This window comes from Pipistrellus kuhlii, unplaced genomic scaffold, assembly GCF_014108245.1.
Source record: "Pipistrellus kuhlii isolate mPipKuh1 unplaced genomic scaffold, mPipKuh1.p scaffold_m20_p_8, whole genome shotgun sequence".
NCBI classification, from domain to species: Eukaryota; Metazoa; Chordata; class Mammalia; order Chiroptera; family Vespertilionidae; genus Pipistrellus; species Pipistrellus kuhlii.
In genome coordinates, this window is record NW_023425584.1 from 70,313,045 (window position 1) to 70,326,677 (window position 13,633).

The 13,633-nt window shown below is 56.6% G+C and overlaps 1 protein-coding gene across 2 annotated transcripts; it reads right to left on the reverse strand.

Annotated features, from left to right (window-relative positions):
- Positions 1 to 1,332: 1,332 nt before the first annotated feature.
- Positions 1,333 to 10,543, reverse strand: ABHD17A (abhydrolase domain containing 17A, depalmitoylase). 2 transcript variants are annotated; one of them, XM_045576822.1, is made up of 6 exons: positions 10,381 to 10,543; positions 9,570 to 9,813; positions 5,747 to 6,287; positions 4,495 to 4,689; positions 1,895 to 2,074; positions 1,333 to 1,807 (listed from the first exon to the last, which is right to left on the reverse strand). In XM_045576822.1, the coding sequence occupies exons 3-6, from the start codon at positions 6,076 to 6,078 to the stop codon at positions 1,582 to 1,584; spliced, it is 933 nt and encodes a 310-aa protein (XP_045432778.1). In that variant the 5' UTR covers positions 6,079 to 6,287; positions 9,570 to 9,813; positions 10,381 to 10,543; the 3' UTR covers positions 1,333 to 1,581. The 2 variants fall into 2 exon arrangements, with proteins under 2 accessions (XP_045432778.1, XP_036280066.1); XM_036424173.2 differs by lacking the exon at positions 9,570 to 9,813 and having other exon boundaries at positions 10,381 to 10,542.
- Positions 10,544 to 13,633: the final 3,090 nt, after the last annotated feature.

Sequence of the window (13,633 nt, forward strand, 5' to 3'; positions counted from 1 at the left end):
CCTTCCCTCGGACAGTGACACTCTATGCCCCCGGCGGCCCAGTCTAAACTCTGAGCACCCACGTCTCTCCTTCCCCGTTACAAGCAACCAAAAGTCCTGCGGAGCAAAGAACTACGAGGCCAAACCCGGCGGGCTGCCGGAGAGGGCCACCTGACCCACTAAGTGTCAACACTGAGACCAGCGGAGGCGCCTGGGCGCGATGGGACTGAGCCGGTTCGACCCCGCGGGAGCCCGTTCTGTTCTGCACGTGGAGACGCTGAGACGCATGGGGACCGAGGGGAACCGTCGGGAATGGCGGAAAGGGCAGGGACCGGCCGGGCGGGGTACGAGCCCCCGCCACTTACCGGCGAGGCCGCGGCCTTCTCGACCATCCGCCTCCGGTTCCGGGCGAGCATTACGCCACTTCCGCTCCCGCCCGGACCCCGTAGGGGACGCAGCTCCCGACGGCCGCGCCCCCCCAGCGTAGTCCCCACCCTCCAAGCTGGAGCACCGCCCCCTCTTAAAGGGCCCTGCCACGCCATGAGCTTCGGACTAGGGCCAGGTGGAAACAAGCAGATCTGGGCGGGGGCCACTACCCTAAATTTTACAGCACAAGCTAAGCCGCCGCCAGACCCTGGGGTGGACCACACGTCACTCGTTTCCGAGACTTTCCCAGCTCTAGGGCTTTGTCCTTGGAGGGCGCAGGAGGCAATCAGGGCCTGGTGGTGAGCCCGGCCTCCAGCTGGGGTACTGAGAGACCCGGGATCTCAAGGGCACCCTAGGCAAACACAGCTCAAAGCCCCCAAGGAGTGTAGCAAAAACCCAGCCCCGAGTGGCCCCTTTCCTTGGGAAGACCCCATAAGGCCCTCAGACCTGCCTGGGCTTCAGCCTCATTTTGCAAAGGAAGTGACCTGGCCTGGCCCCTCAGAACCTTGGTGAGCTGTCGTGGCACTCTGTGCAGCCCGCCCCCAGGACAGGAACAGGAGCCTTGTGATTGCAGTATCCGTATCCACCAAGCGAGCGATTGTGCAGTGTCCTCATCCATTATGGGAGCGGAAGGGTGCCTCACTGGGGCCCCAGAGCAGGCTGAACACAGACCTGCTGCGGCTACTCACCCTACCCCTCAAGGGCTTTGAAAAGATAGGGCGCCCACCACCCTCCCAGATAACATCACCACCAGACAACCGCAAGCTCAAGGGGTGCTGGGTTGGGAACTAAATCCAACCCTTCTTCCGTGGGAGTGATGGTGGCCTCTGCATTTGTGAAGTCTCCTGGGGTTTGAGGGCACACCCAGCACATTTTGAGAATTCGCAGAGCCCTGGGGAGAGCACATATGAGCCATGAAAGGGAAGAAACATTAAAATTTTTAATCTTTAATTTTTCACCTTTTTCCTTTGTTTTGCTTCCAAGAGAAAAGGAAAGCATGGCTCTGCCCCTTGCATATCGTCCACAGCCCCTAGGCAGGGGCAGTTTCAACCTCATTGCCGGCCAGCTGCCTGGGGGGCCTGGGGCTCACGAGGGGTACACATGCAGCCCCTGGGGCCGGGGCGCCGCCTTATTGCTGAGGTCTGTTCCTGGCTTGGCTCGGGCGCAGCAGCTCCACTAGGCGCGCTGGCTGGGCAGCTCCTGGGAGATGAAGCGGCGCAGGCGATCCAGGTACTGGCTGTAGAGCTCAATGTCGTTGTGCCCGGCGCCCTCCACCCACAGCGGCTCCACGGCCTTGGGGCAGCGCTCATAGAGCGCCAGCCCGTGCGAGAAGTCGATCACCTCGTCCTCCGTGCCATGGATGATAAGCACCGGCGATGTGATCTTTGACACCTTCTCGATGCTGCAGGGTGGGGCGCGTCAGTCCTCCAAGCCCCGCCCCACCAAGGCCCCACCCCCGCCCAGGTTCCCAGGGCAGCCCAGTGCTCACTTGGGGAAAGCATCAAAGCAGTAGGTCTTCCTGGTGTCTGGGAAGGCAACACGCATGCCCGAGGTGAGCGGGGAGTGCAGCACCACCGCAGCGCACTCGTAGCGGGAGGCCAGGTCCACGGTGGGCACTGTGCCGATGCTCTGCCCATACAGGACGATGCTATCTGGACTGATGCCGTACCTGGCAGTGGCACAGGGTCAGCTGCAACTGCAACACTCCCCTCCCATCCCCTCCCTCCTTGGGCAGTCTGTCCCCCATTCTCCTAGGACAGTTCCAGGCAACTAGGCTGGTCCCAGGGACCTTCCCCTGGCCCCCAACAAGGAGGTGCACTTAGTAGGGAGGCAGGGCCCCTGCAGGTATGAAGACAGCTGCCCCCAACCCTCCCCAACCAGGCCTCAGCCCCGATCACCTGGATCTACCCTCAGTTTCTCCAACAGGATCTACTTCTTCATGCATAAGGAGCGCACCTGGTGAGGGCCCCACAAAGGCTGCTGGGAGCAGGGCAGTTCGGGGGCCTCTCCTATTTCTCCAGGTCACCCTGTCAACCCCCAACCCTATACACACTTGACCAGGGCCACATCCAGATTCTGCTTGGAGTTTCCCTGTCCCTGCTATTCTGAATTAGACAGCTCTTTGGGGGAGGGGGCTGTCTTCCTGCCTGCACCCCTTCCCCCCCCCCCTTTGCTGTGGGGAATTGAGGCAGCTGACCCGTTGTGTCACCCCTTGGTGTTCTCCATGCCCAATTAGGTGCTCAGTACAACAATGGTGAGTAGAATATTCACTGCTGTGGGGAGGTGGTGTGTGCGAACTCCTTCAGGCACCTTCCCTATGGTGACCAGGTCCTGGGTCACCCTCCTCAGCACCAATTCCCACCTTCAAACCGCAACCCCAGCCCTGTCATGCCTCCCACATGCCTCCCCCAGAATCCCCAGCACAGCTGATCCAGCTCCAACCCATTTCCACCGCCCCTATTTGCCTATTCCCAACCACATGGGGACCCACTTGCCACCCTCCCCATGCAGGTGGCCTCCAAGGCTCTCCTTCAACACATCAGACCCCAAACCCAAAGAGACATCCCTGTTCGTGGTAGACAGGGGCCAGGACAGTCTGCATCTCACTTGAGGAACACACCTGCAAAGCCAGATTCTACCTCCCCATCTACAGCGTTATCCCCACCTGTCCCTGGGGTTAACACCACACGTTAACCCCAGCCCACCCCCAGGCATCAAGGATGCTACCTGGTCACACCTCCCCAGTCTGCTCCCAGGTTGCCATGGCCACCACTGTGCTGAATGATCACCCAACACCAAGCAGGGACCCCAGCAGCCCCTGGCCATCGCCAGCTGAATAAACTCAACAGGTGACAAGTGGAGTGACTCTTCTCCCCCAGGCCTCCCCAGCCCCAGGCACTGCTTGGGCACAAGCCTCCTACTGTCTCTAGGCTGTTGGAGCTTAGGGACCAAGTCTCTGGAAGTCAATGCTGGTGACAGGATAGGTGGACAATGGACAAAGCTCCTAGCCCTCACCCCACAGCGGAGTTTGATTCTGCCAGCAACCCCCAGTGCAAGCAAGGACAGAAGGAAGGGTTGAGGCAGTTGAGGGCAGGCATGTATCTGTATCACATCACCAAAGACAGGTCCCTGGCGTCAGGGGACCCTGCTCCCAGGGCCTGCCAAAGGGCCTGCCTGGTCCATCACTATGAGCCCCATCTCCCCAGGGCAGACTGACTTTGGGGCTCGAGAGGGTCCGGCAGGTCAGCCAAGCAGGGCTGGAGTAGGGTATCCCCCAGCAGTGGATAGGGCTCCACCTCCAGGAAGGCCAGGGTTACCCTCCTTCTAGAGCAATGCTGGGCTCAGGGCAGCACTGAGACAGAGTAAATGTGCTTCATGAGTGAGTATTAGGGTGGAAGGGGCCTGCCCAGGATCCAGATGACCAGGATGGTGGCGGTCCAGAGAAGAAATGGCCCTGAGTCAAGTATGTGGATATGTCCTCTGCTCACTGACCTCCCACCAGCCATCAGTTCTAGGCACCAAGCTATCCAACAGAACCCTCTAAGCCTAGAGGAGCCCCACCCCTACCCACTGATCCAGGATGAGGCCAAGTTCCATGACTATAAGTACCTCAGGCCTGCCCCCCAGAATCCCAATGCAGCCCAGCCCAGCCCTGAACCCCATGTGCTCCCTTTGCCTTAGGGCTCCCACAATTCGTTCACACAGCCCTCACATGCTTCCACTGGGCCCAAGGCCCTCCACTTAACATTTCTTTCTGAGGGAACCTCCACTCCGCTGGAGACAGCCCCAGCCCATCCCTGCCCCTGCCCAGGGAGTTTTGAAGACTGCTGACATGCCTGCCTGCACACCAAGCCTATCTGTTACCATGCTGAAGGGATACGGGTCAGGCCTCATCATCTGGACCACTTGGCCACTGACAGTTCTCCTCTCCAGCAAGGCCACCCACGAGGAACCTCGCAGTACTCAGGTTCCCCTCAGGGACGTAGGCTTAAGTCCCTAGTGAGCACCTTCCACCCCTCCCTGCTTCCCAGTTTCTGGTCCCCTCCAAGGGGACAGCTTAGGTTGACCAAGTCCCCGCACACAGCTCACCGGGTGCGCAAGGCCTGCCAGGCAGCATCGATGTCAGCATAGAGGTTCTTCTCTGAGGGCCTGCCCGAGCTAACGCCGTAGCCCGAGTAGTCATAGGAGAAGATATTACAGTTGATGCGTGTGCCCAGGCCAATGTAGAAGCTGCTCATCTGGCCCAGGTCCACAGCATTGCCATGTGAGAAAAGGACTGTGTACCTAGTGGGGTGGGATAAAGACATGGTCAGAGGGCAAGAGAAAGAGGGGTCTACTCACACCTCAACCAGGAAGGGACAGGAATGCTGGGGGGGGGGGGGGGGATAGGCGGCCTGTGCCACAAAATAGCCTAGCTCCTCCTGCCTGTGTGATCTCTGTCACCGTGAGCACAGGATGGGCCCAGCCGCCTCTCCTTGAGTCCATTCCTTTCGAGACTTCATCGACAGGGCCCTCCCCTCGCTTCCTGACAGTTGGCCCATCCCCTGCCCCACAAGTGAATAAAGCCAACCCCTGATCACAGTGGTTTGGGTCTCCTTCTCCCGCAGAAAATGACCACGGCACGCATTTCAGCGCTTGTGTCCCCTGACAAGCCTGCCAAGCTGCCGCTAACAGGGCCTGTCGAGGTCCTGCCAAGAGCAGGCAATGAGGTGACTCCTCGCCAACAGATCCTCAAGGTCCCCTTCCTCCAGCACTACTGGGTCCCAGCTCCCACTCCCGCCAGCCCTGCCTGGCCCAGAGGAAAAGTAAGAACTCTCCCTCTGAACGTAGACCCGAACTCAAAACCTGCCTGGTGTGAGGCAGAAGCACCTGGAAAACCTGCTCTGCCCCACCCCTCGGGCTCAGGAAAGAGCTCTGCTCGCAGGCCCTGAGGTGCCTGAGCCACCAGCAGCCTCAAGTACCAAGACTTCACTGGGCCCTGAGCACCTGAGAGACTCCTGAGCACTCCTTGCGGAGTGGTGATGTGGCACAACCACGTGAAGCCACTTCGCTCAGCCTCAGGGTCCTCATCTGTAAGATGGAAAAACGGAAGGGCACCTGGCAGTAGGAGCTTAAGGGAGCTGAACAGTGGCCGTGAGCAGAGTGAGGCACACCCTTGGTAGCTCTGATCTGACACACCTTGGCAAGAAGCACCCGCAGGCACCCACAACCCCTGGTGGGCTTTCATCCCATTCTGGCATTCCAGGAACCATGAGGATGAGCATGGACTCTGCCCAGGTCCCGCCCCTCCATCCTTCCTGGCTCTGGTCTGGGTCTGTCTGGCCCGGTCCTAACGGCTCACCTGGCTCCGGGCACACAGCGCACATACATGCAGGCAACACGGTTGCCCCGGCTGCTCTTGGTCAGGAAGACCTCAATAGTGTCCAGCTCACGCTGGCTGTACTGGAAATCAGAGCGCTCCATCAGGTGGAGCTTCCAGCGTCTGGGGGTGCCCGTGGAGGCCCGCAGGGTCCCCAAGGCGGTGGCCCCAGCCCCACCATGCCTGGGCTCCGGCTCAGGCACCAGCGAGTAGGTGGGCTCCGGCGGCAGGAAGGCGAGCTTGGCGGCAATGCGGCCAGGGCAGGGCGGGCAACAGAAGAGGCAGCAGAGCTCAGTCACCGACAGGCCGTTCATGGCGGGCACCGGGCCCCAGGACAGGCCTCACTCAGCAGCAGAGGGGTAGGGTTGCTCCGAGATGCGGGGGGGAGAGGTGGAGGGCAACCCCCAGCCACTGCCCCAGACAAAAGCCCTGTTAGGAGGCAGCAGCCCAGCCCCATCTCGGTCCAAGCCGAGCCCTCGGGAGCCTTGCAGCCTCACGTCTCCATGTCCTGCACAGGAAAGCCCTGCAAAGAACAGCAACATGTGAGTTTCCCCAGGGCACAACCAGAGTCAGGGACCCAATCTCACATGGCCTGAACCTCCTGGCCTTCCCCAAAGCCCAGTCCACTCTCTCCTGATCAACACTGCTCCACCCTCTGCCCCACGGACCCGCAAGCCCAGCTTACCACTCTCAGGGGACCATGCACCTCCCAAGTGTCCTCTGTGGGACCCAAAACTGACCTGGCCCGCCTACTACCACCCTTCCTCAGCTTGCAGTCACCAAATCTTGCCATGTAAGCTCATTCGTGGGCAAGCAAACCCCCCTGGCCACTCCAGCTCTCCTCCTTAAGTTCTGGGCCGAGGGAAACCGTCACCACCACCACCCCCCACATTTCTGTCCACAGGGCTGGCCCAGACAGCCGCCCCACCCCCACCACACACACACAGAGCAGCTGAAGCAAGAACAGACTTCAGACAGGGACCTAACAGCTCCCCGATAGGGCGCTGATAGGGGCTGGGCCCGCCTGAGGACATGAGACAGAGGAGCCCAGGCAGAGGAAACACAACAAAGGCTCTGGGAACAAAAGCAGGATACATCTCAGGCTAAGAGCTGAACAATGGCTCTCCCCTGTGCTGGGGCCAAGCCCAGGGGCCAGGCTGTAGAGGGGGGAGGGGTCAGGGGAGCTGAAGCTCCTTCTCCAGCTCTGCCAACTTCAGGGTCTGGGATCTTGAGCAAGTCACTCATCCTCCCAGAGCCTCAGTTTCCTTATCCATCAACTAAGACACCCCTCACATCACAGGAATAGTAAATGGCATGAGCAGTTTAGTAGTAGGCAGGGGACATGGCTCAGAGTAGAAGCTCAAATGTTCTTCCTTTTGACAGAGTATCGTGAAACTAAGTAGACTATAGTTAAACTGCTAGAAAAACTACAATCACATACAGAGTGCTGTGAAAGGAGAGAGTAGGTAAAAAAACAGGTTTGAGAAAACCTGACCAGTTATTATGCTTTCCCTACAGACCGAGGGAGGGAGACACACTGCTCAGCTTTAGCATCAGAGGACCTTGACACATTGTTTTGAGGCCACATCCTTTGAAAACCATTTGGGCCAGGGTCACTCAAATTCAGAGTAGGTCAGAGAATCTGAGGTCCAGAACACACCTACTCCCCACCTGCGACTAAGAGCTGGAGAGAGCCACATCCTTCTCTGGGCACAGAGGGGAGTGGGAGAACTGCAAAAGTCAAGGGGAGGGCATGGACAGCTTCCAGGAGTCCCTAACTTCCAGGGAGATGCACACCTTATGTGCAAGTATTTTTCAGGAGATAGGGTCTATCATACTGGTTTCAGATGGAAACACTTGCCAATGTCTGGAGACATTTTTGGTTGTAAGGACTGGGGAAGGGAGCTCCTGGCATTAAGAGGATGGAAGCCAGGGATGCTGATTAACACCCCACAGTGTACGCCCCAAGAAAGAATTATGTGTCCCCAAATTTCAACCAACATATTCTCAAAGAGGTCCAGGCCCCAACAGGTGGTGGTCCACTGCTGCAAGCAGGGAGTAAAAGGTCTGTTTAGGGGGCTCTGTGAAAGCTAGGGTTTTAAAAAAAAAAAAAAAGGCAAACAGCCGGGACTGGTTTGGCTCAGTGGATAGAGCATCGGATGGGGACTGAAAGGTCCAGGGTTCGATTTCGGGCAAAGGCATGTACCTTGGTTGCGGGCACATCCCCAGTAGGGATATGTAAGAGGCAGCTGATCGATGATTCTCTCTCATCGATGTTTCTAACTCTCTATCCCTCTCTCTTCCTCTCTGAGAAAAATCAATAAAATATATTTTTAAAAAAAGACAAACAAACATGTTTTTGTTTATTTCCAAGAGAGGAAGAGGCAGAAACATCGATTGGAGAGAAACATTGATCAGCTGCCTTCTGCACACCCTCTACTGGGGATCAAGCTGCAATCCAGGCCTATGTCCTTAACGGAAATTGAATCAGTGACCTCTTCATACATGGGCCGACACTCAACTACTGAGCCATACCGGCTGGCCATGAAAGCTGGTTTTGGAGGAGGATCTAGTTTAGGGGTGTCGAACTCAATCAGAGAAGGGGCCAAAATCTAAAATCCAGCCTAAATCGCGGGCCAAATGGTTTACTGAACAGTCATAAACTGTCATTGTGATGGAAACGCAGCGGAGTGCAGTGATAACAGCGCGGTGCGGGCCACATTGCAAGGCCTGGCGGGACGGATTTGGCCCGCGGGCCTTGTGTTTGACACATGTGATCTAGTTGATACCCAGAGTGGCAGGTAGGTGATCCCCCACAACCCTAAGGATAGAGTACACCAAGGTGGCCAAGCATACTGACCAAACCAGGAACCTGGATGTGGTCCGTGACTCCTCCCTGTTGGCTCTTTCTCTCTTTAACTGTCACTGGTCCCCTCCTCTGTCATCAGCTGGACTTCAGCAGTCTCCTTCCTTGCTGGTGCCCCCTGGCTACCATCACAGCACTCCAGGCCATCCTCCCCACCCTCAGCAGCTGAAAGATCTTTTCACAACACAAATCTGATCATACCACCTCTCTCTTCAGAGTAGAGATAAAATCCCTCATCACAGCCTGCCAGGTTGGCAGTTGGCTGGAGGGACCGCTCCAGCCTCACGCATCTGGTGCCCCTCACTCTCCTCAGACGAGCCACATTGCCCTCTCATGCCTCAGAGCCAGAGCCCATGCAGCTTCCTTCCTGGGGACCCCCTCCCCAATCTCATTTGATGGCCCTTGCTCTTGTCCTTTCCACCATTCAGATCTCACTTCAGTGCCCTCAAAGAGGCCTAGACTTGGTCAGATAACCCCACCCCACGTCCACTGTGCTCTCATGGTTCCCAGTTCCAACCAGAGAAAAACTCCATGAGGGTAGGACCACTATCTGTTTTGGCTCAATAGCAATGGCTGAACGAATGGGCAAATGACAAGGGGAAAAGAGGAAATGGGAAAGCTACAGAGTTTGCCAGATTTGACAGGGAACAGGGACAGTCTCAGGACATACACAGCTGGGACCTCCTGCACATCATTTATGAGTATCACTGAGTAGTGCCCTAAGAGCCAGGCTGCAGACTGGGCAGTGCACGTTCAGCTGCCTCTATCACCGGGCACACACCCCTGGGACCCAAAGCTCCAGGGATTTCACTCACAAGCAGATGCTACCAGGTCCCATGCAGGCTGGAGGTGTTAAGAGGGCCAAGGAGGAACCAGAGCACTTGCAATACTCTAGGGCGACCTAAATACTAACTACTAACGGCGGTGACGGCACCTCACCCAGCCAGTCAGGGGAGGAAAGCTGCCTGGAAGGTGCAGTCTGGTCGGTGGAGACAGTGACCAAATGACAGGGGACAGGGCAGAGGGAAGAGCATGGGCAAACCCGAGTGGCTGGCGGCACCTTCCAGGAACCGCAGGTCCTGGCTAGAGGAGACACTGGGAGGAAGAGGCGACAAGAGGGGCCCCAGAGAAGGCCCGGGTCAGGCTGCTCCCGTGAGCTCTGCTGCAGATACTGGACTTCATTCTGTGGGAAACAGGGAGCCCCGGAGGAATCCTGGGCCGGGGTTAGAGATCGTGGATGTTCCCTGAAATGGAGCGGAGGCCGGGAAGCCTGCGAAGGGGCAGAGGCGTCAGGGAGACGCTTAGGAAGCAGGGCTTGGCTACGGGCCCGCCGCCCCGGGTGCTAGGCTGCAGGGCCGGTTCCGGGGCAGGGGCAGAGTCCGCGGCTCCAGCAGCGCTCTCCCGGAAGGCGGAGGCCGCAGCCCAGGGGGGTGGGCGTTCACCTCCACGCCGGAGGGCAGAATGGAAGGGGGGGAGCGGGGAGCCCCGTCATAGGAGGGTGGGTGTCCACCCCCCGTCGGAAGGCTGAGTGGAGGGGGGACAGGGCTCTGCCAAAGTGAGAACGCTGGCCCGCGGCCCTCGCCCCTGGCGTGGGGTCCCTGCGGGAACACTGAGGCTACTCCGGGAGTGCGGGGCTTCGGGGGAGTCTGACCAAGCTGCCCCAGCCTCGCGGCCGGGCCCGGCTGCCCAAACGGCCAGAGCGGCACCGCGGCCGCCCCACGCCGCCATGCCGCCCCCGTGAGGCACTCACCGCCGCGGCCCGCGCACCCCGGTCCCGGGGCCACACTCCATGGCTCCTGGCCGCCCGCCTGTGCGCCCCTCGGTCGCTCGGCGCCGCGGCTCGGCCTCCAACTCCTGCACCGCCGCCGCCGCCGCTCCCCCGCGGGCGGAAGTCAGCCTCGCTCCCGCTGCCTTCCCGGAAGTGACGCGCAGGCAAGAGGCCAGCCCCGAGGCCCCAGGGGCCGGAGCGTGGACCTGGACACCGGGCGCCGGCGCCACCGGACGTGGGGGCGGGGCTAAGCGGAGGGGGCGGGGCCTAGCCGTGGTTGACGGGGATGTCTCCATGGGGGACGGGGCTGTGGGGGCGGAACCGACACGGGTGGGCTAGGCCCGGGTTCCAGGTTTCAGCATTAGTTTTCAGGAGCCGAGTCTCCTCATAGTTCATACGTTCTTTTTTTTTTTTTTTTAATTGATTTTTTACAGAGAGGAAGGGAGAGGGATAGAGAGTTAGAAACATTGATGAAAGAGAATCATCGATCAGCTGCCTCCTGCACACCCCCCACTGGGGATGTGCCCGCAACCAAGGTACATGCCCTTGACCGGAATCGAACCTGGGACCCTCCAGTCCTCAGGCTGACACTCTATCCACTGAACCGAACCGGTTTTGGCAGTTCATACGTTCTTTTCCTCATTCCAGGATAAGGACCAAGGTGAGAAGAGTGAGGCAAGGTGCCAGTGCAGGGTCGGAGCCTGCCTTTATTTAAAATCAGGATATTTTCCAAAACCGGATAGTTTCTAACTATCCCTCTCTCCTCCTCTCTGTAAAAAAATCAATAAACTGTGTTTAAAAAAAATAAAATTATGATATTTTCACCCTGGACCAATGATTAGAGCGTTGGCCCGCGCACTGAAAAGACACGGGTTCTATTCCCCGATCGAGGGAACGTACCTGGGTTGCAAGTTCAATTTTGGCCCCACTCCGGGGGCCAAATGTGTCTATCTCCTTCCCTTTCTTCCACTCTCTCTTTAAAAAATCCTTCGGTGAACCTTAACAAATACAAATTTTTAAAAAATCATGATTTTGTTTCTCCTGGGTTTTTTGCACGTTTCACATTTTAAAATATTGCATGAAAATACTATGAATTTTTGGTAGCTGAGCTTTTTGGCATGCCCTAAATTTTGTGCCTGGGACAAGTGCCTCTATCACCTTACCCTAGTGCCTCCTGGCTCTGCTCATGCTGCTTGGGAGAGGATAAGGGTTGTGAACAAAATGGGGGCTATGGCTAAAGGCGACTAGGGTGACCAAGGCAGGCCTTTCTGAGGGGGTGACTGTGACAGAGGCAGAAAGGCTGCTGAGGCCAACAAGGCCCAGCATGAGGCAGGACTGAATTAGTTGGACAGTCTTGTCCTTCCAAGCCTCCAGCCTTTGCAGATGCCTTTCCCCCAGCCCGCATGCCTTTTCCTTTTCCTGCTCAAAATGCCCACACACACCCCCCTCAGGCAGTCCCCACCCCACCCTACCCCACCCCAGCTTCTCCCCAAGGACTCTAATCTTTAGCTCCATCTACAGAGATAAGCCTGAGTCTCTGGGCTCCCCAGCCAGCCCTCCCCCAGGGCTCCATTTCTCCAGTCACCTACCAGGCTCAGGCGTGGACACCGCCCAGGGCTGTTTTCCTGCTGGTTTCCTCTGGCCTCCAGCTCTGCCTCACTTTCCCCACTGTGTGCTAGGGAGCTATCCAGGAGTGCCCCGGGAGTCTCCCTGCCTCTGCTGCCTGCCTCAGGGTTCCCAGCATCAGCTGAGGTCACCTGAGGCCCAAAGGTTACAACCTGGCAGGTTCTTTCTGATTTCCCTATGACTTCTTCAGCCACTGAAGAAGAAAGAGGCCTGACTACGGCCTCCTTCCCCTGCCCCATCTTCCCATCCAACCCTCTTCCCCTGGGCTGCAAAGGCCCAGAGCTGCACCAGAAATCCCAGCTCCACCTGCACTAAAGGGAACACTGAGCCAGGGCTAAACTTTCTCTTTTTAAAATCTAAATTTCTTTCTAGAAGTGTTTACTTTTTCCATATATATATATATATATATATATATATATATATATATATATATATATATATATTTTATTTCAGAGAAAAAGGGAGAGGGAGAGAGAGAGAGAAACATCAATGATTAGGGAGCCAAGACCGGTGTGGCTCAGTGGATAGAGCGTCAGCCTGTGGACTGAAAGGTCCCAGGTTCGATTCCCGTCAAGGGCATGTACCTTGGTTGCGGGCACATCCCCAGGAGGAGGTGTGCAAGAGGCAACTGATCGATGTCTCTCTCTCATCGATTTTTCTAACTCTCTATCCCTCTTCCTTCCTCTCTGTAAAAAATCAATAAAATATATATATTTTTTAAAATGATGAGAGAGAATCATTGATCTGCTGCCTCCTGCATGCCCCACACTGGGATCAAGCCTGCAACACAGGCATGTGCCCTTGGCCAGAATTGAACCTGGGACCCTTCAGTCTGCAGGCCAATGCTCTATCCATTCAGCCAAAACAGCTAGAACTAGAAATGTTTAATATTGATTTTAGAGAGAGGGAAGGGGAGAGGAAAAGAAAGAGAGAGAGAGAGAAAAAAAAAGAGAGAGAGAGAGAGAGAAAGAGAGAGAGAGAGGGGTGTTCTGCCAATTTAAAAGAAAAAGATTCATTGACTTTTTGCCTCCCATAAACTCCCTGACTGGGATTAAACCCACCATCTTCTGGTACACTGGAGGATACTCCAGCCAAGTGAGCCCCATTAGCCGGGCTGAATAAACTTTCTCTTATAACATGGGGGGGGGGGAAAGAAGATGGTGGTCAGTCCCTTTTAGAACACAGTGTAGCCGTGAGGTATGAGACCCATACAAGGTGGTTGGCTCATTTTTTAAAATTGCTTTACCTTTATTCATGTTTTTATAGAAAATATATTTACACAGTTCAAATTTCAATGCATCTAAAAGGCGGTTCCCCAGGAAGCAGACGATTTCATCACAAGTCTCCCAATATTCCCAGTTAACTCCTGAGAAACCCAGCATTTGTGTGCAACCACACCAATATCTGACCGGAGGAAAAAAACCTTTTTTTCTTAACCCACATTATAGCTTTCAACAAACATCATGCCGATAGTCACTTCTTCCATCTCGGCCTGTTTGCAATGCTCTCATGAAACCCCCAGGCTGACCCCACTTGCACACTCAGTCCCCTCTTGTTGGACATGGAGGTTGATTTCCCACGGTGGCCAGAACAGAAATGGCAGGTGAAG

Coding starts and splice junctions, on each gene's coding strand:
- ABHD17A (XM_045576822.1), bottom strand. CDS start 6,078: ATGAACGGCCTGTCGGTGACTGAGCTCTGCTGCCTCTTCTGTTGCCCG. Junction 2,075..4,494: donor TGGCAGGCCTTGCGCACCCG/GTGAGCTGTGTG, acceptor TGCCACTGCCAG/GTACGGCATCAGTCCAGATA. Junction 1,808..1,894: donor TGCTTTGATGCTTTCCCCAA/GTGAGCACTGGG, acceptor CCCACCCTGCAG/CATCGAGAAGGTGTCAAAGA.